Source organism: Peromyscus leucopus, chromosome 4 (genome assembly GCF_004664715.2).
Source record: "Peromyscus leucopus breed LL Stock chromosome 4, UCI_PerLeu_2.1, whole genome shotgun sequence".
In the NCBI taxonomy this organism is placed as follows: domain Eukaryota; kingdom Metazoa; phylum Chordata; class Mammalia; order Rodentia; family Cricetidae; genus Peromyscus; species Peromyscus leucopus.
Genome location: NC_051066.1, coordinates 128,750,517 through 128,772,901, shown reverse-complemented (window position 1 = coordinate 128,772,901; position 22,385 = coordinate 128,750,517). Strand labels below are relative to the sequence as shown.

The following is a 22,385-nucleotide window of genomic DNA, read 5'->3' as shown; positions in this document are numbered from 1 at the left end:
AGGAGGCCTCTGAGCAAAATGTGATAATGCCCCTGACTCCCCATGTGATCTTGCCTGTTGATTGTAGCCCTCACTTTCTGATTTTAAAACTCAGTCTCAAATGAGAGGTGGGTTTTCCCAGGTCTCATTTTCATCTGAGACACGGGAGACTCCAGTTCTGTGGTTTTTCACATGGCCCAGTCCATGGGTCCACGTGAATCAAGGCATTGCAGAGGACAGGGTACATTTAGGGCTTGGCACTCTCCCAGGCTTCCAGTAGACAATCCAAAATCATTTACTTTGCAAGCATAGCTTAAAGACAAGTTTCCTAGCCCAGTGGACCCTTCACTGTGACCAAAGAGACAGGAAAATGCCGGTGGCATCCCGAATCAGGCCAGTGCTGAGTGACCCAAAGCCTGTGCTTTATTAGTTGTGCTCTCTGGATGGTAGAACTTGCTGCTTGGCCTCTTTGGGCCCAGTTACCAATATGTCAAGGATGAGCCCACCCAGTCCCAAGGATTGACTGTCCCTGGTTCAAAGATGCCAGGGGTGGGGGTGGCTGGAGTGAGGAGTCTAGGGTGTCTGGTCCGAGTAACAAGCAGAGGCTGCCTATCTGCCTATCCAGTAAAATGGCTGCCAGGCTGGAGGGAGATGAAGACCGGTGCGCTGTGCTGGAATCCTGCGAGAGGCCAGGGCGGCACCTGCCAGGGCCTCACTCTTGGCTGGGGTCAGCCCGGAGTTTTCTTCTGTGATTGAAGGGATCGGAACAACTGCCTCAGCTGCTCCTTCCGATCGTTGATGCAGCCTAGAAAGAATACGAGGTGTTGGTTGGGGTGGCCTGTATACCTCCTAGCTGGTACAGGGAGGGGGCACCTCTGAGTATCAGCTTTCTCAGGATGGCACCACCCACCTTTTGAGTGAGTTCAGTGGTCAGCAAAGGCTTAAACTGACTGGAGGTTCATCTTTTGCTTCAGGCACTGGCCCCAGATGGCTTGTTGAGCCCTCCCAGGAATGGTGTGTAGCCAGGAAACTCACAGGTTGTCATTTACCCCAAGAACTGAGAGTTGATCCCAGGTTACGTGGTGCCAGAGTCACATTCAACTGCTCTCCAGACTACCCTGCCCTTGTCTGCTCAGTGAAGACACATCAGCAGTGCCTGGCGCTAACTTACATCCCTTACCCAGCACATCCTGGAAGTGTGTCCCAGGCGGTCCATGCCAAAAGGGGGCCTCTCCCCGCACAGTTCCCAGGCAACCTGTCCCTGCTTGGTCTCCGACCTGGTTCTGAAGTCTTTGCCAGGCACATTTATACTCAAATGCTGCTTGAATCACCTGACAAGAATTGACCTGGAGATGCCTGCTTCCTCCTTAGTAACTCCAACTCCATCCTTGTCTCCAAGGCTGTCCCGGCTGTCAAGGCTTCAGCACCCCACCCTGTGCGCCCTTGACATTTTCCGAAGTGTTTCCAGGGAACCTGCTTTAACGTTGTGGCTTGCTCATCCTGCCAAATCTTCAGGGTCAGTGCAAACCCTTTCTTGGAGCTCGAGACTCATCCCTGATTTTTTTTTCCTAGCCCTTTCACCTAATGTCCCTGAACACATTCCTAACTTGCCCTCAACCCTCAGCATTCTCCCCTGCCTGCTCCCCAAACAGCTCCTCCCATTTACCACCAACACTCAGCTAGAAATTTGAAAGTTGGGGTTGGGGATTTAGCTCAGTGGTAGAGCACTTGCCTAGCAAGCGCAAGGCCTTGGGTTCGGTCCTCAGCTGGGGGGGGGGGCGGTAATTCTAGAGACTTCTACAGATATGGTTCTCTTTCTGCTCTGCCTGTTTGAGTGACTGCAAATGAACCATATCTTCATTTCCATGAGTATCTGCATTTTTCCAAGTCCAGTGTCTGCCGCTGGAACAACCATTGGCAATGAAGACAACCTGAGCATTGAGCGTGGCAAGGAGGGGAGCAAAGGGTCACCCAGGCATCTCCCAACTATTGTGTCAGTGCCCTGTGCCATACCTAACACATTGGTGGCCTGAGACACCTCTCCCACCCACCCCCACCTCCCCCCACCTCCAGGGTCTTGTGAATGTTAGGCAAGCACTCTACCATTTTGCTATAACCCTTCTTTGACACGGGATTTACTAAGTTAGTTAGACTGGCCTTGAACCCACTCTGTAGTGCGGGCAGGCCATGAACTTGTGACCCTCCTGCCTCAGGCTCCCTAGTGGCTGGGTTTACAGGATGTGGCGCTAGACCTGGCTAGGCCAGCCCCTTTCTACCTAACTATTAGTTGGGTTTTATTGTGTGCAGCCAAGCCCAGTCCTAAATTATACTAAACTCTTTAAAAGATATAAAACTTCTCATCATAAAAGAAACAGGAACTCAGCGCTCAGGAGCCAACGGCAGGCGGATCTCTGAGCTCAAAGCCAACCTGAGCTTAGTAAGTTCCAGGCCATCCAGAGCTACATAGTGAGACCCTGTCACAAAAAATAAAATTTTAAAAAGGAACTTTAAAACAAGCAAGTGAGAAACCTGGGAAAATGTTTACTGTACATTTGATGGAGCAGGGTGAGATGGGCCAGATCTTCAGCCATTAATGTCATGTCGTTACAAATGTAGAAAATTATAGGCAGTCCAGAGAAAAACAGATACAGGCCTGGTATAGCAGCACAGACCTTTAATCCCAGCACTCTGGAGGCAGAGACAGGAGGATTTCTGTGAGTTTGAGCCCGGCCTGGGCTACATAATGAATTCCAGGCCAGCCAGGGCTGCATAGTGAAACTTTGTCTCCAAAAAATTAAAGAAATAAAGAGAAAAAAACAAAACAAAACAGGTCAAGGGGCCAGGCATGGTGGCACATGCCTACAACCCCAGCACTTTGTAGGCTGAGGCAGGAGGATTAGAGAGGACTTCGAGCCCAGCCATAGCTCCATGGTGAATTCCAGGCCAGCCTGGCCTATGTGTGGCTCGGTTGGTGGAATGTTTGCCTGACACACGAGAGGTCCTGGCTTCAAGTCCTGGTAGCATGAAAACCTGGCATGTTGGCACACACCTGTGGTCCCAGCACTCAGGAGCAGAGACAGGAAGATCATAAGTTCAAGATCCCCTTGGCTGCATGGTGAGTTGAACGACAGCCTGGGCTACATGAGAACCCATCTTAACCACACTCCTAAACCCGCACAGAAAAAAATAAATTTCCTGTAAGAACTTAGTTCATGTTCCTTCATAAAAGTAGTCTATTATTAAAAAAGGAAAATCATAAAAAGCTAGGACATCTTACAAAAGAAGAAGGACAAATTAAAAACTGGAGCCCCCTCAGAAATCAATGGAATTCACATACAATAATAGTGAATTCATAAGGGGAGAAGGCTCGGACTCCTTTCCAGTTGGTCCAGTAGGTCTATCCCTTTGATCCAGTGACTCTGCTCCCCGGGATCTCAAAGGAAATAGTTTCAATGGGTTTCACAGGAGAGAATGTTCACCATGATGTTATTTCGAAAAGTAAAGAGATGAAATTGTGCCAAATGCCAAGTGATAAGAAATTGGCTTGGTAAACGCTGGCACACACTCAGGCCGAAATGCTCTACAGCCACGTCATAACTGCTTTGTAGCTTACCTGGGACTAGGAGAATCTAGAGGTCAGGATTTGGGGGTTAGGGTTCAGGCTGGCCCATCACCATGACAACAGCCTTCTACAGTCTGTGCAACTGTTGGAGACCATTTCCTCAGCCGTGGGGTGATCACAGAAGCTACCACATGGAATGTGGTAATGCGCGTAAACATTTAGCGCAGCCCTGGCTAACACATGCTTCCCATGGGAGGGCCTTTGTATTCCTGAATGGAGGGATGCCACGTGGAAAGCGGGACTCTGAATGCCAGTCTGGTGCCAGATTTATAAAAATATGAATATATGCATTTTTTAAAACTAGAAGGAAACACCAGATTGTTAATGATGGTTATGTCTGGATGTGTTTTAAAATTCCCTTCTTTAGTTTTCAAATATTCTACAATGAGTGTGAATTTCTATAATTGGGAAAATTTTCACATTTTATATACGAACTTTATCGCAGAGTCCTGCAGTTGTTAACTTTTCTAATGATAATTTGTTCTCCACCTGAGTCCTGAAATCCCCCTCCTGATGGCTCAGTAGTCTCTCACCATACTGGGCAGGTTCCTATCAGGAGTGTCCAGTCTTGATATTGTGACCAGACATTGTCATCTACAAAGTTCACACTTGAAAACTGTGCAAAAAGTTATACACACACACTCAAAGAAAAATTTCATAAGTATTTTGAGTATACGATTTTGTGTTGGGCCACAGTCATTGCTACCCTTAGCTGTATTCGGTTTATGGGGTCCCCAGGTAGCAGGTTGGACACACCCCCTGAAAGACACTACTCATCTGTATGTTATGGGTGAAGAACAGAGAGGGTAAGCCACTTGCCTGAGTCACACAGCTGGTATGCTGCAGGTTGGATTTACATGATCTCACTGCTATCCCAAGCTGCCCCCCCCCGCCCCCGTCCACCCGCACTTCCTGTGATATTTCTGTCCCACTCACTGTCTGTCTGACTTGGCATACCTAAGTGTGTGTTGGTCACAAAGTTTCCCATCCCTGAAGGGTCGGAAGGCCCCTCCTCTCTGCTCACAGGGCCGTCATTCCACATGAGGTCGAAGCCCCCGACTCTCTTCTCCTTTCCCGTGAGTCTGGGGCCACAGAAGGTGGAAGAACATGCAGTTGGTGAGGCTTTAAGACAGAACCACCCACCCCACCTGAGCCAGGTGCCATGCGGCTCTCCAACAGGGCTGCCCTCAGTTCTCCCGTGGCCCTGTTCACTGTTAATAATGTGCTCCTAATTTGTGGTTTCTGGTTTAAAATATGATCCCCTCCCCAGCTCAGGGATTCACCCATCCTTGAAGCTGGCCCTGTATTCTTTCCCCCAGACATGGTGTTAAGAGTGTTAAGTAGCCTCTTGGTGGACGCTGTAAGCCGGGTATTAACAATGAATTGCCTCGGTGAGTTAATCTAACAACCCGAGGAGAGTTACAATGCTCCCTACTTTACACGTGAGGAGACTGTAGATCAGTGAGGTGTAGTGACCAGCCCAGGGTCTCACAGTCGGGAAGCCCTGAGTAAATCCAGCTACGCTGAGGTCTTGGGCCTATGGACATCACAGTTTCTCCATCTATGAGGCAAGCATCTCAAGGTTCTGAGCCGCCTCTCCCTTGACAGGAGCCCATTGGCCATGGATAGGGCATAAATGACAGGACCCTACCTGGCCTCCATGTCCACCACATGCAGGGTGTCTTCCAGCAGGCAGGTCTTGAGTTCGTAGTCCTCCTGGCTGCTGGCCGTCAGCGAAGGAGATGCATTGACTTCTAGGAGCCACCTGGCGAGGGCAGAGGGTAACTGTCGGGGGTTGTCAGAGATCCTGCCCACCTTCTGCCAAAGGGTTCATGGATGTAATGCAACAAACCTCTCAGCATCTTACAGCTTAGGAAAGCATCCAAAAGATGGGCAAACACACCCAAGTGAGGATGGGAAATGAACGGAAAATGAATCCATGCAAGATTCAAGGGCTTGGCGTAGTTCTAAGTTCAATGGTTGAGTGAAGATGATACCTAACAAGGTGGTGGAGAAAAATCTCACAACAGCCCATGTCTAGACATGTTAAAACAATGGTTAGAGGGTTGGAATAAAGTCACCCCATGTGGGCAGAAAGATGCTCCTGGAAGCTGTAAGGTCACTGAATAAGGACGCTAGTGCTGGAGTGTTACCCCCGAGTTGGTGGCCAGGCTATTAGACACTGCTATCATTGCGTGCCAGGACTAGATGGTAAGCCCTATTGCTGAAGACACTGCACTCTGGTTGCAGGACACGGAGAAGCCGGACCGGGACTGGACGCTCCCTCCCTGCTGGTTAGCGCTTGTGGGGCTGAAGGTGCTGTGCAGGCTGGTGGAGGGGAGTTAACAGTTTTGCTCAGCTGTAAGTACAAAATGCTAGTACCGTCAGCATACCAGGTAAGACGTGCCCACTGGGGAGCTATTTTCCAACTGGATCTAAGGCCTGTTCTGCAGGAGGGAACCACGTGTGATACTGTCAATCAAGACAAAACTCTGTGGCTGGGAGGGAATAGGCCCTAGCCAGGAAGCTCCTGGTGGTGTTTTGCTAAATGGACATGGTTCCCATGAAATGCCGTCTAAATCTAGATGCTTATACATCCCGATTGTTTCTGCTTCAGCCCCGGCCTGGGAAGCCTCTTTCTACAGAGGGCTGCAGTTACTGCAGACTCGTGGGTGCAAGAAAATAGCAATGGTTATGTGGCATTGCAGCCTGGTGCTCAACCCTAAAAGAGAGAAAAGAGTCAGATCTCTCTCACTCCCCCTGAGACTCAGGTAGAAGAGTAGTCAGAAAGTACGTAAGGGCCAGAGCATTGGGAGGAACGCTGTGAAATGCTGTCTCTGGGCAGGGTGAAGCTGCTGTTATCTCCAAGCCAGAGAGGCTGTGATTTCCTACATGAGACCCTTCTACATGCCCATTCACAATCCTTGTGAAAGGTGATGTGGGCTCACATGGCCTCCCATGAGTTGAGGGCTCTCTTCCCATTCTGTAGAAACTGCTTAGCCAACTCATTGGTTTCCCCAGCTAGACTTGGGTAGAATTGTGTTCTCTTTTTCTTTTATTATGGCCCCTCTATCTGTGACTAGAAATAGACTCTTCTCGAAAGGTCCCGCAACATCAATTCAGCAAATAGTTGGTAGAGGTCCCTTTAGAACCAGGCCCACACTGATTAGATCTCAGCCCCAATTTACAGACTGGCAAACCGAGGCACAGTAAAAGGAAGCATGTCTGAGTTGGCACATCTAGGAAGTAGCAGAACTGGGATTCAAATCATGGTGTCTGCACTGGAATGTGTAGCCCATCATGACCCCTCCTCCAGCTCTCTGAACCACTGCCCACTTACGGCTTGAGGTCCTGATCAATGAGGATGTCATAGCCATACAGCTCAAAGCAGTGCTTATCACTGATGATCACCTTCTGCACGCTCTGCAGGCTCTTGATGAAGATGTTGTCCATGTCACTGAAGAGTGTCTCTACGGCCTCAGGACCATGCTTGGATGCCAGGTACTGTCGGAAGCGCTGGAGCATCCATTTGCAACCCTGAGGCCCAGGCAGTCGCAATGGGAGAGAAGCCCAGTTCATTGGCGCCCACCTGATAATCCTTGAATGAGCCCATGTGCAGGGCCCCTCAAGCCTGGTGGGAGGGTTCCTTTTAAGCCCTGGGATTAGGAAGTTTGGGTATGCCCCTCACTATGGAGCGAAGGTCTGCATAGTTAAGAGAACGGGATGTGTCTCTGGCCCATGGCCTACACAGGTGGCTTCTCTTGGTGACTGCACTTGGTAGGCTTTTAGGGCAGAAAGGCGACCAGCAAGCTTCTGCTCCTAGGATTATATGATGTGAGATGAACCAGGGGAGGGGAAGCAAGAGAAAGGGTGGAATGGGAGATCGCTCACCCATGCCCCCTGGTCGGGCCCTTAACTCTGAGAAGTCTGAGCATTCTATAGTTGTACTGACTTCCGGGCTATCATATGGATGGGTGGCAAATAGGTAAGTGGATATGATAAATAGAAGATAGATAGATAGGCAGACAGACAGACAGACAGGAAGATATATAGGTAGACTGATGATTGATGGGCAGAATATCTATATGATATACCAGTTGATGGGTTGGTTGATCAATAAGAGATAACTAAGATATAGAATACATTTTGTTTAGGGGTACATTAGTTTGACATTCAAATATTGAGGTTCATGCCAGATGAACCCATCTCTGCAGATGGGAAGGGTGACCCTGCCCTCTCTGGTAAACTCTGGCCTGTCTTGGGCTCCATGTCACTCTGCTTGTCCCCACCCCCACTTGGCCCAGAAGGAGGGCAGACGCCTAGCTTCCTCACCTTTTTTGGGTGGTAGTCGGGAGATGTCTTCTGCACGGCGACATTGGTGAGGTGAACATCTGGCAGAGGTTGATGGTCAAGGGCTAGCATGGACCGAGAGGGGCAGCCATATTCCCTGCTGAATATTCCCAGGGACTGAACTGAGACCCTGGCCCTGGCCTGGAAGTTGACAAGAAAAGCTAAAAAATAGTGCAAAGTTTATATGCATGGGCTTTGGAGTCAGACGGGCCTGGGTGCAAGTCCAGGGTGCATCTCGGGGGAAGGGAATTCCTGAACAACCCGGCTAACCTCTCTGAGCCTGGTTACCAGCTGTGCTGACTCACTTTATGTCAACTTGACACAAGCTAGAATTATCTGAAAGGAGGGAGTCTCAATTGAGAAACTGCCTCCATAAGATCTAGCTGTAGGGCATTTTCTTAATTAGTAACTGATGGGGGAGGTCCCAGCCCATTGTGGGTGGTGTCATCCCTGGGCTGACGGTCCTGGATTCTATTAAAGGAAAAAAAAAAAAAAAAAAAAAAAAAAAAAAAAAAGCAACCTGAGTAAGCCGTGGAGAGCAAGCCAGTAAACAGCACCCCACCATGGCTTCTGCATCAGTTCCTGCCTCCAGGTTCTGTCCTGACTTCCTTCAATGATGAACTACAATGTGGAAGTGTAAGGCAAATAAACCCTCTCCTCCTCAACTTGCTTTTGGTCATGGTGCCTCATCACAGACACCTAAGACACCAGCCTGTTGACTGGGAGTACGCAAAGCAAAGGCTTCCCAGGGTGATTTGAATGATTGGATGAAGTGCCTCTTGAGTGCCTGGCAGAGCTGAGAGAGATATTACAATTTCCAACTCACTAGGCAATGCCTAACAAGTACAGAGACCACACACAGAGGGGGCTGGACTGGTGGCCCCTTTGTGGGGACATCAGAAAAGGGATCTAGTGTTGGGGAGGAGGCAGGGTGCTGAGAGCCAGGCCTGAGAGTCTGCCATTTGTCACACCTCCCGTGTGACACTGTGACCCACAAAACACCCCTCAAGTGCCATCTCATTTGCTCCTGAACAATCTCCATCTCATAGGTGACACTTTAGAGGTTCAGAGAAGGACAGTGCCGCCATTCCAAATCCTCATCCTTCCCCCAGGACTGTGAAGAAAGAAGCTATGAGTTCCAGGAGGGAGGAAAGGGAAGGGGGAAATGTCATAATTATATTACAATCTTTATATTACATAATTCTACTACAGCCTGTATTACAACTTGACATTTCCCCCTTCCCTTTCCTCCCTCCAACACCCCCCCACAAATAAATCCTAGGGGGACAGCATATTTTAATATACCTAACAATAAATATAAGTTGTATTATCTCTCTTGGGGAAAAAAGTAGAAATGGGATTGTTTACAAATCAATCATCCATGTGGCACTTGTCTCATTCAGCCATGTTCTTGTCAGGGCGTTCTGATACCTCAGTACTTCGACATGCTCAGTCGATACTGAGCATTGTGAGGATCAGTACCCTGTGACCCACTCCCAACACTCAGGCTGAATTGTGCTGTGTGTGTGTGTGTGTGTGTGTGTGTGTGTGTGTGTGTGTGTGAATTATTGCATGTACACTATATATTATATATACCAAAGTTAAGATTGTCATTTCACCGGGCGGTAGTGGCACATGCCTTTAATCCCAGCACTCCGGAGGCAGAGCCAGGTGGAGCTTTGTGAGTTCGAGGCCAGCCTGGTCTACAGAGCGAGATCCAGGACAGGCTCCAAAACTACACAGAGAAACCCTGTCTTGAAAAGCAAAAACAAAACAAAAAATTGTCATTTCTTGTTTTATGATCCAAAAATTATTATTTTAAAGGTTGGTATATTTAGAGCTGGGGAGATAGCTCCATCATAAAGAGCTTGCCCCCCCCCAAGCATGAGGACCTAAGTTTGATCCCCTGAAACCACAGGAAAAAAATTCTGAGAATGGCCAGGTATGGTAGCACACCTATTTAATCCCAGCACTCAGGAGGTACAGGCAAGTGAATCTCTGTGAGTTCAGGGTCAACCTGGTCTACAAGTTGAGTATCGGGCCAGCCAGGAATACATGGGGAGACCCTGTCTCAAAAACCAACCAACCAACCAACCAACTCTGGACATGGTGGCATGTGCCTGTAATCCCAACACTGAGAGGGAAAGACAGGATCACTAGAGCCAGCAGGCCAGCCCAGCAGATGGTCTGGGTGAGCTCCAGGCCAGTGAGGGACCCTGATGCTCCTTCATAGTCTTTTCTGCGGTTTTCTATATATTTTAATGTCAAGACTAAAAGAATTAAGAGTTGGAAGTACCGTGCAGTCTCTCTGTGTCTACTTAGTGAGTAAAGCCTCATTGAATGGAAATGGGCCCCTGGGACGGGCTCTGCTTCCTCAGTATATCCTCAGGATGCACAGGGCTACATCAACACTCTGAAGTGGCATTTATGGAAGGGTCCCTCTGGCAGACAGTGTTCATGTGTTTTGCATGTTGTTACTTAATTTTAATAAAAGCAAAACAGCAATACAAGCAAACTGAACTAAGTTGATGACATGCATGTGGGACATGCTAGTTGGAATTACAGGAGAAAATTAACATACTGGAGATGAGTCGGAAAAACAAGGAAAAGAAGTCATAAAGCACGCACAAGCATGGACAGGAAGGCCCAGGCAATGGGCAGGCAATACGGTCTATTACTTAAGGCACACACTTCAACAGAGAGACGAAATCGGGCAGAGAGAGGAGGCTGGCTCAAAGCACAGGCTGGAATCCTCCTCTCACGTGTGTGTGTGTGTGTGTGTGTGTGTGTGTGTGTGTGTGTGTGTGTGTAGTTTATCATCTTTCCACTCATTTTTCCTCCCCAAGACAGTTTCTGTGTCTAGTCTTTCTTCCCTTTCTTTCTTTCTTCCTTTCTTTCTTTCTTTCTGTCTGTCTTTCTTTTCTCTCTCTCTCTCTCTCTCTCTCTCTCTCTCTCTCTCTCTCTCTCTCTCTCGGCAGTGCTGGGACTAAACCTACAGCCTTGCATATAAGGCAAGAGCTCACCACTGAGCCATACCCCCAGCCCTGTTCCTTGTCTATCATTCAGAGATGCCTGTGCACAAAACCAACCAACCAACCGTGGATGTGGTTTGACCTGAGTGGGAGTAAACTTTCTGCTGTTCTCCCGATTTCTTTTTTTGGAGACTCTCAGTATCTAAAGCATGCTCCAACACTCCACTTAACAGCTGTGTAGTATTCCACTGTATAAATGCACCACCTGTCTTGTCTCCGAGGTTTTGCTCTCCACCAAGGATTGCCATGGGCAGTCTTTAAGCCCGTCCATTCCCATGCTGTGGGTGTGTCTGTGGTGTTCACAAGGGCTTGCTGGTTCCCAGGGTATGTGCATCTGACTTCCGGCAGTTATTTATCAGCTCATTCCGAGGGTTAGAGCACTTTACATGCCCACCAGCCCCCCCTTCTCTCCTAGCTTGGCAGGACAGTGGGGTGCCCGCCCATCGGGTGGTGAAGAAGGAACTGTATTTGAATGAATGAGTGAGGTGAGCCCTGTGAAGGTGCATGGGGAAGGGCGCAGAGGTTCTGCAAAGCTCAAGCTGTCTGCTATGAATATGGGTAAACCTGAGTGCTGGACACCCATGAAGACCACTATCCAGGGGAGACATTTGAGGGGCGCTGCTCTGACCAGATCCCTCTCCCGAGAGCCTGGGATCCCCCAGTGAGAAAGAACTGAGCTGGTCTTGAGCAGGGACTCTGTGCTCAGATCCCAGGGAACCTGGGAAGTATCCTTGGGGTGGAAAAGTTCCGGGGTAGGTAGGCTGGCTGGAGGAGGGGACTGGAAGGAATGTCACTGGAAGGATACAGTGGTCATCGATGCTACTCAGTGTGAAGCGGGTGTTGGAGAACCGGGCAAAGCCATCACGGTACAGCCAAGCCCGCAGAGGGATGTACTGGTAGGGATGAGGGAGAGAGAAAAGGAAATGATGCTCAGCGTTTCCAAGCCACCTAGCTTCTCCCCCGTCTTCCTTCTGCCCGGAAGGCCCTGCCTTCTCTCACAGCAGCCTTCAATCTTCCCTCCATTCCCACCTGTGACTCCACCCCTTCCTCCCCTGGGTGCAAAAGAAACAAAATGATGGTCTACCACCATGCATGCCACTCCACCAGGACCTCAAGGTCCTGAGGGATGGGCTAAGCCGGAGACACTGAATTCTTGTTCCCCGTAGAGTGTCCGTCATGAAGGTTTAACTAGGTGCTGAATGGATAAACGGATGGACTGTAAATGGTGAAGGGAATACCGCAGCCTCTGTAGCCCAGGTGTCTGGATTTGAATCCCAGTTTGGCTAGCTACCTGCTGTGTGACCTTGGGCAAGTCATTCAACCTCTCTGTGTCTGTGTTTGCTTTTACTTTTTTGAGGCGGGATCTTGCTATACAGCTGGCCTGGAACTCACTATGGAGACCAAGCGGGCCTTGACCTTGAGATCTTCCTACTTCTGCTTCCCAAGCACTCTTTTGGTTAACCTTTATGCATCTGTTCTCATCTGTAAGATGAGGCTAATCATGGAGGGACTCGCTGAGTTGTTACAGTGGAGTGAGAGGCACCTGCTGAGTGCTGGGGCCTGGTGCTCAGTAGGTGCTCAGTACATGTTTGCTATGGTTCCCTGCAGAGCTGAGTGAGAGAGATGGGAAGTAAGCTCCAGACACAGGCAGCCGGGATGTAACACTAGGGGCATCCACCTCAGCGGCCTTATCCCTCCACGTCCCTGGGCTCACAGGAGGCCCAGCCTGGGTAACTCACCGACATCACCAGAACGTAGACTCGCAGGTCAAACTTGCGGCCTATGGGAAAGAACTGGTGTGTGTAACAGACACTGACTGCTGCCAGACTGTGGGCTAGGCTTCCGGTCATGTCCCGAGATGGACAGACAGACAGGGATCCGCCTGTTTGAGGCTCCAAGCACGGGTACACAGGGCACAGGGAGAGGCTGGGTGGGCAGTGTTGGCACAAGGCTGGAGGCTTAGAGGCCAAGGAAAGTCCTATGAGAGGTGGAGACTGACTGACAGACACACGGACAGGTGTAGGCCCAGTCCAGGCTGGGTAGGACCTTCTGGCTGAACCTAGACACAGATGGTCAAAGAACCCGGGCCAGGGAGGGGAAAGAAAGGAAAGTGAGGCAGGTGACAGGGGAGACAGGTGACAGGGGAGACAGGTGACAGAGGAGACAGGGGAGGCAGGTGACAGGGGAGACAGGTGACAGGGGAGACAGGTGACAGAGGAGACAGGGGAGACAGGTGACAGGGGAGACAGGTGACAGGAGACAGGTGACAGGGGAGACAGGTGACAGGGGCCAGGCCACGTGCAGGTGAGGACAGCAATGCAGACAGGACAAGTCTCACTGGCTAGAGGTTTGCAGGCCACCTAGCTTCTCCCCCGTCTTCCTTCTGCCCGGAAGGCCCTGTCTTCTCTCACAGCAGCCTTCAATCCTTCCCTCCATTCCCACCTGTGACTCCACCCCTTCCTCCCCTGGGTGCAAAAGAAACAAAATGAAGGTCCTGAGGGATGGCTACAGACTGCTGTGTTGGGTGGAGTCTAAGGGACCGGGGCAGCGGAGCACCGTGGGACCAGTACAGGCATCCAGGAGGGAAACAGCAGCAAGCTGAGACTGGGACAGCGGAAAGAGAGGTCAGACAGACAGACAGACAGACAGCTTTGGGACTGTGGAGCCTAGTGAAGAAGAGTAGAAAGGGGACTGGAGAGATGGCTCTGTGGTTAAGAGTGTGTACTGCCCTCCAGAGGACCTGAGTTCAGCACTCAGCACACACATTGGGGGGCTCACACCTCCTTTATCTTCAGCTCCAAGAGACTGGGTGCCTCTTGCCTCTGCACCTGCACTCACCAGCACACACCCCCACACAGACGCAAGCGCCTGCACATAATTAAAATAATAAACACAGATTTAAAAAGGAGAGGACAGTGGCAAGGATGGACCAGAGGCACCGGACACTTCCCAGATGCTGGCTTAGCAACTTGGGGGAGGAGAAGCCGTGGCCTGGGTGGAGAAGCGGCAGAGTGGCCGACTGGGGAGCACTTTGGAATCTGAGGCACCTTGGTATGGAGTTGCTGGGAGAGTCCCAAGTGATTTGGGGTTCAAGGGCAAGGTCTTGACTGAGGACAGAGAGATGCGGGAGGCAAAAAAGAGAAGAGACCTAGTGGTACCCCCACCACCCAGGGTCATTTCCAGGGGACAGGGAAGGGGTTGGGGGAGGCAGGTGGCATTAGCAAGGCTGCAGCGAGACCCCTTAGGTAACTCATAAACACAGGGGAAAGCCCAAGGCTGTACCCCAATATATTGTGCACCCCAATAAACTTATCTGGGGGTCAGAGAACAGAACAGCTATAATATAAAACATAGAGGTTAGACAGTGTTAGCACACGCCTTTAATCCTAGCATTCCAGAGGCAGAGATCCATCTGGATCTCTGTGAGTTCAAAGCCACGCTGGAAACAGCCAGGCATGGTGACTCATGCCTTTAATCCCAGGAAGTGATGTCAGAAAGGTATATAAGGTATGAGGACCAGGAACTAGAGGCTGATTAAGCTTTTAGGCTTTTTCAGCAGTTCAGCTGAGACCCATTTGGGTAAGGACACAGAGGCTTCCAGTCTGAGGAAACAGAATCAGTTTAGGAATTGCAAGGTGAGGAAGCTGTGGCTTGTTCTGTTTCTCTGATCATTCAGCATTGACCCCAGTAACTGGCACCAGGTTTGTCTTTATTAATAAGACCTTTTAAGATCTGTGCTACATCTGGCGCCCAACACTCATGGTACGAATTCATGAAAAAACTGCTTGCCTGTGGCCTTGCAAGCCCCAGCTCTGCCCCGAGCTACACTCGGCCGGTTGTGGTGGTGCATTCCCATAGGATTTGCTGAAGGAAGCAGAGGCAGGAGGATCCCGAGTTTGAGGCCGGCCTAAGAGGCTTGCTGAGGAGAAGCTTCGGCCGGGGCCGAGCCACAAACGGTGGTGGTGGGACCATGGAGGCAGAGGCTGCTGCTCCGAGTTTCTGGCTGCTTCTCATCGTGTTGGTGACCGCGGTGATGCTGCTACCTGGGACAAAGGGTTTACTGATGCTTGTTCAGAGAAGAATTGCCAGGACCATCGTGTTATAAGAAAGCGTCAGCAAAGGTCAGTTTGGAAAAGTTTGGCAAGACAAATGGTGGGGAGAAATTGCTGTGAAGATTTTCTCTTCTAGGGAAGAATGTTTATGGTTCAGAGAGATAGACATTTATCACACTGTGATTGCTCCAAACCACAGAGGAGGCACAGAAAAAAAAAATCTGCAGAGAACCATGACCACGTCTAACAGCAACTTTGAAATCTTCAAAAGGATGATGGGACCCCACAATGATGATTCCACATGGACTATGGTAAAGCCATTAACACCATGGAAAGATCGACTTTGGACTACAAATTGTTCAGGACAATTTCAAGATGGCTAGCTGAGATGATCCAGATTCATAGACTACTCGAGCAAGGACTTGAGACAAGCCTTACATTTTCCCATTATGCAGAGACTGGACAAATGATACAGCTAACTCTTCCAGGACTTGACAATTAACCCCAAAATTTTCTTTTCAGGATTCCTTAAAGATGTCTTTGACCCCAGAAAGCGGGAAGTAATGTTAAGAAAATGATGCCCACATTCCCAAGAGGTGGGGTGTGTTTTTTGGTCATTTAATGGCTTATGGATAATTGTCATTGTTTATGACGGTTGGTTACAAGTTGTTAATTGTTAATGGTGAGGAAAAAAAGCTGAGCAAGGAGATTAGATTCAGCTTTTGTTTAAAAAAGAAAAAAGAGAATATAGATATGAAGTAGATCATTGAATCTACTCTGAAAAAAAAGATAAAGAAATAATAGGATAAATGGGTAGATCATTGAATCTACTCTAAAAAGAAAAAGGGGAAGATATAAAAATAACAAAAGGTAAATTATTGAATCTATTATGAAAAGAAAAAAGAGAATATAGATATGATAAAAATAAAAGGTCAATTACTAAACTACTTTTAAAAAGGAATTACTTGTTTTAAATAGGATAAGTAATGAAATTTTTTTGTCTGAGTTTATCAAATGTTACTGGACATTGTTAATACATATAATGGAGTTTTTTGTCTAAATCTGTCTAATGATAATGGACTACACATTGTTAATGTAATTCTTGACTATATATTGTATATACTTATTGAATATAGTTTTTCTTGTATTAGTTATAAGCTTTTTTAAATTTTAGACAAAAGAGGGGAAATGTGGTGATATATTGTGTCCCCCAATATATTGTGCACTCCAATAAACTTATCTGGGGGTCAGAGAACAGAACAGCCACAATATTAAACATAGAGGTTAGGCAGTGGTAGCACACGCCTTTAATTCTAGCTTTCCAGAGGCAGAGATCCATCTGGATCTCTGTGAGTTCAAAGCCACACTGGAAACAGCCAGGCATGGTGACTCATGCCTTTAATCCCAGGAAGTGATGTCAGAAAGCTGAAAGGTATATAAGGTGTGAGGATCAGGAACTCGAGCTGGTTAAGCTTTCAGGCTTTCAAGAAGCAGTTCAGCTAAGATCCATTCGGTGAAGACTCAGAGGCATCCAGTCTGAGGAAACAGGACCAGCTGAGGAATTGCGAGGTGAGGTGGCTGTGGCTTGTTCTGCTTCTCTGATCTTCCAGCGTTCACCCCAATAAATGGCACCAGGTTTGTTTTTATTAACAAGACCCTTTAAGATTCGTGTTACACAAGTCAGCTGCCCGGGCTTCAGGAAGGGAACTGTTTCCCAGCAGCCTCTGCCCTGGGAATGGCTTCTCCCACAGCATTCTCCCTCCATGTCTACGCATAGGCGATCCCAGAGGTGACCTGGTTTCCTGATCCCCATGTCATCCTCTGTCCCCTTGCCCTGTTCGCCATAGCACTGTGTGGCTGAACTTCTTCAGGCCTGCCGTTGCCTGCTCATGTGGAGTACAGACTCCTAGAGCAGAGTCCCGGACAGTGGCTGGCACCAAGGAGGCTCTTTGTAAAAGTTTTGTAGGATGAAAGCATGAATGAATGAACTGGCTTTCAAGGAGAAAGCATGAATGAATGAACTGGCTTCCAAGGAGAAAGTATGAATGAATGAATGAATGAACTGGCTTCCAAGGGGAATTTCCCCGACCCCAGCAGGAGTGGGAAGAGCATGCCAGGCTGGAGGAGTTATCATGCACAGGCCACAGCTAGGAGGGAGGGGAGTGCAGGACAGGTCTCTGTCTCTGTCCCCTTTCAGGCCTGACGGCAGGCCTGTCTTTGCTGACTTAGCTGTTGACTGAATGCTCAGAGGGCATCTTACCTCCTATCAAGTAGGGGTTTTCCACGTAACGCTGAGCCACATAATTCTCCACTGGTATCTCTTCTTTCTGGTCGTCAGAACTCTTTGTGTCCTGGTTGTGATAACACTAATCAGTAACACACACCGAGAGTGCTCTGTGTACTGGGTGCCATGCCAGCCACAATACCTGGGGTTATCTGATTGGATCCTTACGTCGATCCTCTCAGGTAAGAACTAATGTTATTCCCATTTTACAGATGCACACCTGAAGCACAGAGAGGTAGGGTGACTTGTCTGAAGTCACACACCTGGCCAGAGGTCCAGCAGGGATGTGGAGCCGTATGGAGTTTGAGCCCGGAGCCTGAGTTACTCTTTAGACCTGTGCTGCCCCAGAAGGCAGCCGCTGGCCACATGTGGACATTGACATATATGTTCATATTGATAAAAGGCAAATGTGGTGACATGGATAAAACCTGAAGCCAGTGCCTGCATGAACTACGGCAGCAACAAAGGGTCCACTTCTCTGAACCACCAGAATCGGCAAAGGCCTCAGAAAGCAGCGGGGTGGTGGAGGTCAGTGTGGAATGGGTAAAGTTTGGACTTGAGGTGATGCAAAAACTCTGGCCATGGGGTTTTGTGACAAGTATACGAGATGAATGCCCCCAGCACTTCAGAACTGAACACGGAAAAGTGTCAAAGGGGCTCCGTCAGTAAACTGCTGGATGCATGAGGACCTGAGTTCAGATCCCCAACACCACACACAAGCAGGGATGTAAGCACTGGGCAGGCAGAGACAAGAGGATCCCCGAGCTCACTGGCCACCCAGTCTAGCTGAATGGGTGAGCTCCAGATTCAGTGAGAGGCCGTCTCCAAAGTAAGGAGGGTAATTAAGGAAGACACTCAACCTCTGCCGGCCCCATGTATGCGAAAGGTCAAAATGCTAAATTGTGTGTTCTATACAGTTTAATCCATGGGGGGGGGTACTGTTGGAGCTGGGGGGGGGGCAAGGTGCCTGATACCCAAGCAGCTGCCAACGAACCATGCCCTCTTGTCCCTTCAATTCTCAGAGGAAATGAGATTTCAAATTTTATCCCTTTGGTGAGTTTGGTGGCAGATCGCTTGCCTAGTGTGTAAAGGCTCTGGGTTCTGTCAGAGAGGGAGGTGGGGAAGACAGGAAGGAGGGAGGGAGGGAGGGAGAGATGGAGCGGGGAGGGAAGGAGAGAGGATCAATTTCCTTTTGGGAGTCCAGGGCTTAGCCTGAGAAGAGAAATCACCCATGCCAAGGCTGTAGAAGTTCCAGCCCAGTGCTCCCGGGAGAACATCAGAGCAGGGGGGCCCTTCCTCTCTTACCCACCAGCTCAGGGGACAGCAACGCTCCCAGGTACAACCCTCCCTGTGACCCCTCAACCCTGTCTCAGTGACCTCGTGAAGAGCCAAGACCAAACCCCAGAGTCACACACTCTCTGGGCTCACAAGCCACCCCGTGGTATAAGCACTTGGACTAGGGGCTTCTGGCTGTCCAGGCAGTGCCTCCTCCTGCCCAGCCAGGCCAATCCTTCCCAGGCCCCTCCTCACTACTTCTACTCACATGGCTGGCTGAGGGGTTCACGTTGGTACGGGCAGGCTGCGCCTCCACAATGGTGAGCTTCTTTCCCACAGTGCCCTGACAGGTGCATGGGATACATAGGCATGTGTGTAATGGGAGAGCCATTTATTAAGCACTTGCTTGTAGCCTCGGGGAGTTGGGTCTTCCTGCTCCCCACCCCCAGCACCGCTGTCAGCCCCAGGGTTTGGAAAGCCCTGGTCATATTTTTTAAGAGCACAGCTGCTAATTGGGATCCTGCTCATCAGTACATCGGATCCTCAGCAGGCACTAAAAAGAGCAGGGCAAGGTCAGGATTTGAACCCAGGGCTGACACTCTTGTGGGCAACCTTGGCAGACAACCCTGTGAGCTTTGGGGGGAGGAAGGAGAAAGGGGGCTCACCTTTCTCCAGTCCATGATGTCCTTCAGTCTCCGGAAGAGAAAGATGCCCTTCCCCTGAGATCGGGCGACCTGACGGGGGGATGGGGTGGGGGATGGAGAAAGGCAGAGCTCATCTCAGGGTCCCTCCCTGGCCCCCACTCCCAGGCCCTTCCCCAGCTCATCTCTGTGTCCATCTCCCCATGGGCTCCAGTCTCTGCTCAGAGGAATGGCCATTCAACCCCCATGGGGCTGAAGGAGGAAAGTGAGCTGGGATTTGCTACAAAGATGTACATTTGCATGAATAATGCAGAAGGACAGACACTTAAGAAACCATCACAGCCAGTCCTGGAACATATCATCCAATGCTTTTTTTGGAAATCAATTTGCCTTCCTAATTAGGTTTTGCTTCAGCTACTACTGGAATCATTCTGCCTTTACTGCACCCTGCCGTAGGTAATTCATGGCCTCCCAGAGGCGAGGGGGCTGGCGGAGTTTTTTATATCTTGTCGTGTTCCTGCCTTCTGAGATGTTCACCTGCCTGGCCTTGCATAGGAACATTGCCAGCTTGCCCACCACCCTCTCCACACCCCACAGTTCACTGGGACTGCAGGATAGTTTTGTTAAGCAAGGTATGTTGGCATGTGTATGTGCGTGTGCGTGTGCGTGTGCGTGTGTGTGTGTGTGTTGCTGAGGATCAAACCCAGGATCTGGCTTTTACTAAGCAAGCAATCTACCACTGAGCTACAGACCATTCCCAGGACTTACGCTGTATCTGTCACTTAGATGGCTGACGTTTCCCAGCAGAACCTGTATAGAGCTTAGACCTGCTATCTGGCCTGGCTTCTGTGGTCTTTGAGACCAACTTTGGCTTCTGGTGCCAGCTCAGTCCTTTAGCTATCTGAGCTACTGAGCAGGACCTTGGGAGGCATCTTTTCTCTGGCATGAATGCACCCAGTGAGTGCAAAGCCTCCTTCCCTCCATTCTCTCAGCAGGGGCCCCAGGCCCTTCAGGCTTCAGAAGGCCTGACAGCAGGTAGCTTGCTCACATCTGGGCAGAGCTGGAAGCAGAGACAGACAAATGCCTTTTCCTTTCTCCTGCTTTATTCAGTCTGGGACACAAGCCCATGGGGATCCAAGGTGGATCTTCTCTGGTCAATTAAACCTCTCTGGAAACACACGCCCAGACACCCCAAGGGTGTGCCTCATTAATCTTGTAGGTGTTTATTAATCTGATGAAGCTGTTATCATCACAAGCCTAAGCTTTGCCAACTTGACACACAAATACATCACTTTAAGCACAGCATTCTGCCCTGGCCCCCCCAACAGGACGGTGGCCATCCCAGTGTGAACTGCATTCCTTCTGACTTCAAAAGCCTCCCCACTGTCTTACAGTTTCAACTCTGTTCAAAACTCCTAAATCCAATCTAGGCATGGTGGCTTATGTTTTTTTAACCCCAGCCCACAGAAGGCAGAAGTGGGCAGATCTCTGAGTTCCAGGACAGCCAGAGCTACATAGTGAGACCCTCCTTGTCTCAAAAAATAAAACAAAGCAAATAGCCCCAAGTTCAGAGCCACTCACAATGAAGCACACCTTTAATCCCAGCACTCCGGAGGCAGAGGCAGTGGATCTCTAAGTTTAAGCCCAGCCTGGTCTACAGAGTGAGACCCTGTCTAAAAAAAAAAAACAAAACACAAAGAAGTTCTAGGTCCAATGTCTCTTCTGATACTCAAGACAATCTACTCTGAGCCCCTGTAAAATATAAAGACAAGTTACATACTTCTAACACACAATGTCATAGAAAGAAATTGCCATTTCAGAAGGGAGGGATAGAGTATAGCAAGGTAATATAAGGTCAAAGCAAGACTGAAATGCCACTCCAGGGCAGAGTCTGGGGCTCACGTGGACTCAACAGCCTTGGGGAGCTCCACCCCTCCAGCTCTGCCGCCTGCAGCTCAGTCTTTCCCTTAGACCTGTTCCACTCCATGCTTATGGCTCTCCCTGGCAGAGACATGGCATCTCCAGCTTCACACAGTGGCTTCTCGGGGCACTTTGTGGGTAACACTATCCTGCCCTACACTGACGGTCTAAATGACTTTCTGGAACCTCGATGAAAGCTGCCAGCCGTGACTCCCTCTCAACTCTTGTACTTTTTTTTTTTTTTTTTTTTGGTTTTTCGAGACAGGGTTTCTCTGCGTAGCTTTGCGCCTTTCCTGGAGCTCACTTGGTAGCCCAGGCTGGCCTCGAACTCACAGAGATCCGCCTGCCTCTGCCTCCCGAGTGCTAGGATTAAAGGCGTGCGCCACCAACGCCCGGCACAACTCTTGTACTTTTATGGCTGCCAAACCAGAGCTATGTGGATACTGCTGCTAAATTCTGCTGCCAGCCTGAGGTGCAGTTTGGTGCTGGGATTGAACCCAGGGCCTTGTGCATGCTAGGCAAGCACTCTACCAACACAGTCACCTCACCAGACCTTGTAACTGATTTTATACCAGTGTGGCCACTCTCAGTCCTTATTCTCTTACAGTCCTGCCCTGCCCCCAGAGACCACATCCATCATGTAACATTCACTGGTACCATTTGTGAAGTGTTGCCTGTAAATGAATGGTCTCCCACAAAGCCTCTCCCACATCATCCCACCCAACAAACTGTACTTGATCAACTCTTCCTAGGGGCTCTTGGCCGAGGGTCTAAGTCCTCGTGGTGGCTCCGTGCTAATGCCATGTGATCGGCTCAGGCATCGGCCTTCAGGATGCCAGGGAGTCTGCTGGGGGAAGTCTGTGTCTTCTTCAAGGGAGAAGCAAGGACAAAGTATTCCTTTGTCTGGTGGCAGGTGGAAGTGTGATGAGGGGAAGGTAGAGCTACAGGAGCCATGTTGTGACTTGGGAGGAGCAGCTTGCCTGCTGGGTAGGAATTAACGGCACTGTTGAGCTAGCTACCCAATAAACCATCCTTGGCTTGACTGTTCTTGTTAAATAATGTCACCCAGGGTCTAGGAACTTCAGTGAGAAGACTTTTTTTCATCTTTAGTTTTATTCATATCTAAGCAGACTTTTGCATTTCTTTCTGTGATGCGTGCTGGCAACACATCTTGGGCGTATTAGTCACACCTGTGACTTTACCATCAGAAGCCATTACAGTCTCTTTATA

The 22,385-nt window shown here is 49.4% G+C and overlaps 1 protein-coding gene across 4 annotated transcripts in view; it reads right to left on the bottom strand.

Annotated features, from left to right (window-relative positions):
• Positions 1-356: 356 nt before the first annotated feature.
• Positions 357-22,385, bottom strand: part of Ttll9 (tubulin tyrosine ligase like 9) — a 56,056-nt gene continuing 34,027 nt past the window's right edge. The window contains exons 6-15 of one of the 4 annotated variants that reach the window (XR_003736411.2): positions 19,260-19,328; positions 18,863-18,937; positions 17,296-17,386; positions 12,723-12,763; positions 11,789-11,876; positions 7,934-7,992; positions 7,013-7,138; positions 5,253-5,366; positions 4,559-4,683; positions 357-784 (exon numbers count right to left, since the gene is read on the bottom strand). Coding sequence is in view for 3 of the 4 variants with exons in the window: in XM_028887471.2 (XP_028743304.1) it covers positions 708-784; positions 4,559-4,683; positions 5,253-5,366; positions 6,942-7,138; positions 7,934-7,992; positions 11,789-11,876; positions 12,723-12,763; positions 17,296-17,386; positions 18,863-18,937; positions 19,260-19,328 (936 nt within the window). In the remaining variant the exon portion in view is untranslated. Of the gene's footprint in view, positions 785-4,558; positions 4,684-5,252; positions 5,367-6,941; positions 7,139-7,933; positions 7,993-11,788; positions 11,877-12,722; positions 12,764-17,295; positions 17,387-18,862; positions 18,938-19,259; positions 19,329-22,385 lie in introns of all 4 variants that reach the window. The other 3 variants (XM_028887471.2, XM_037205308.1, XM_028887472.2) reach the window with 3 other exon arrangements.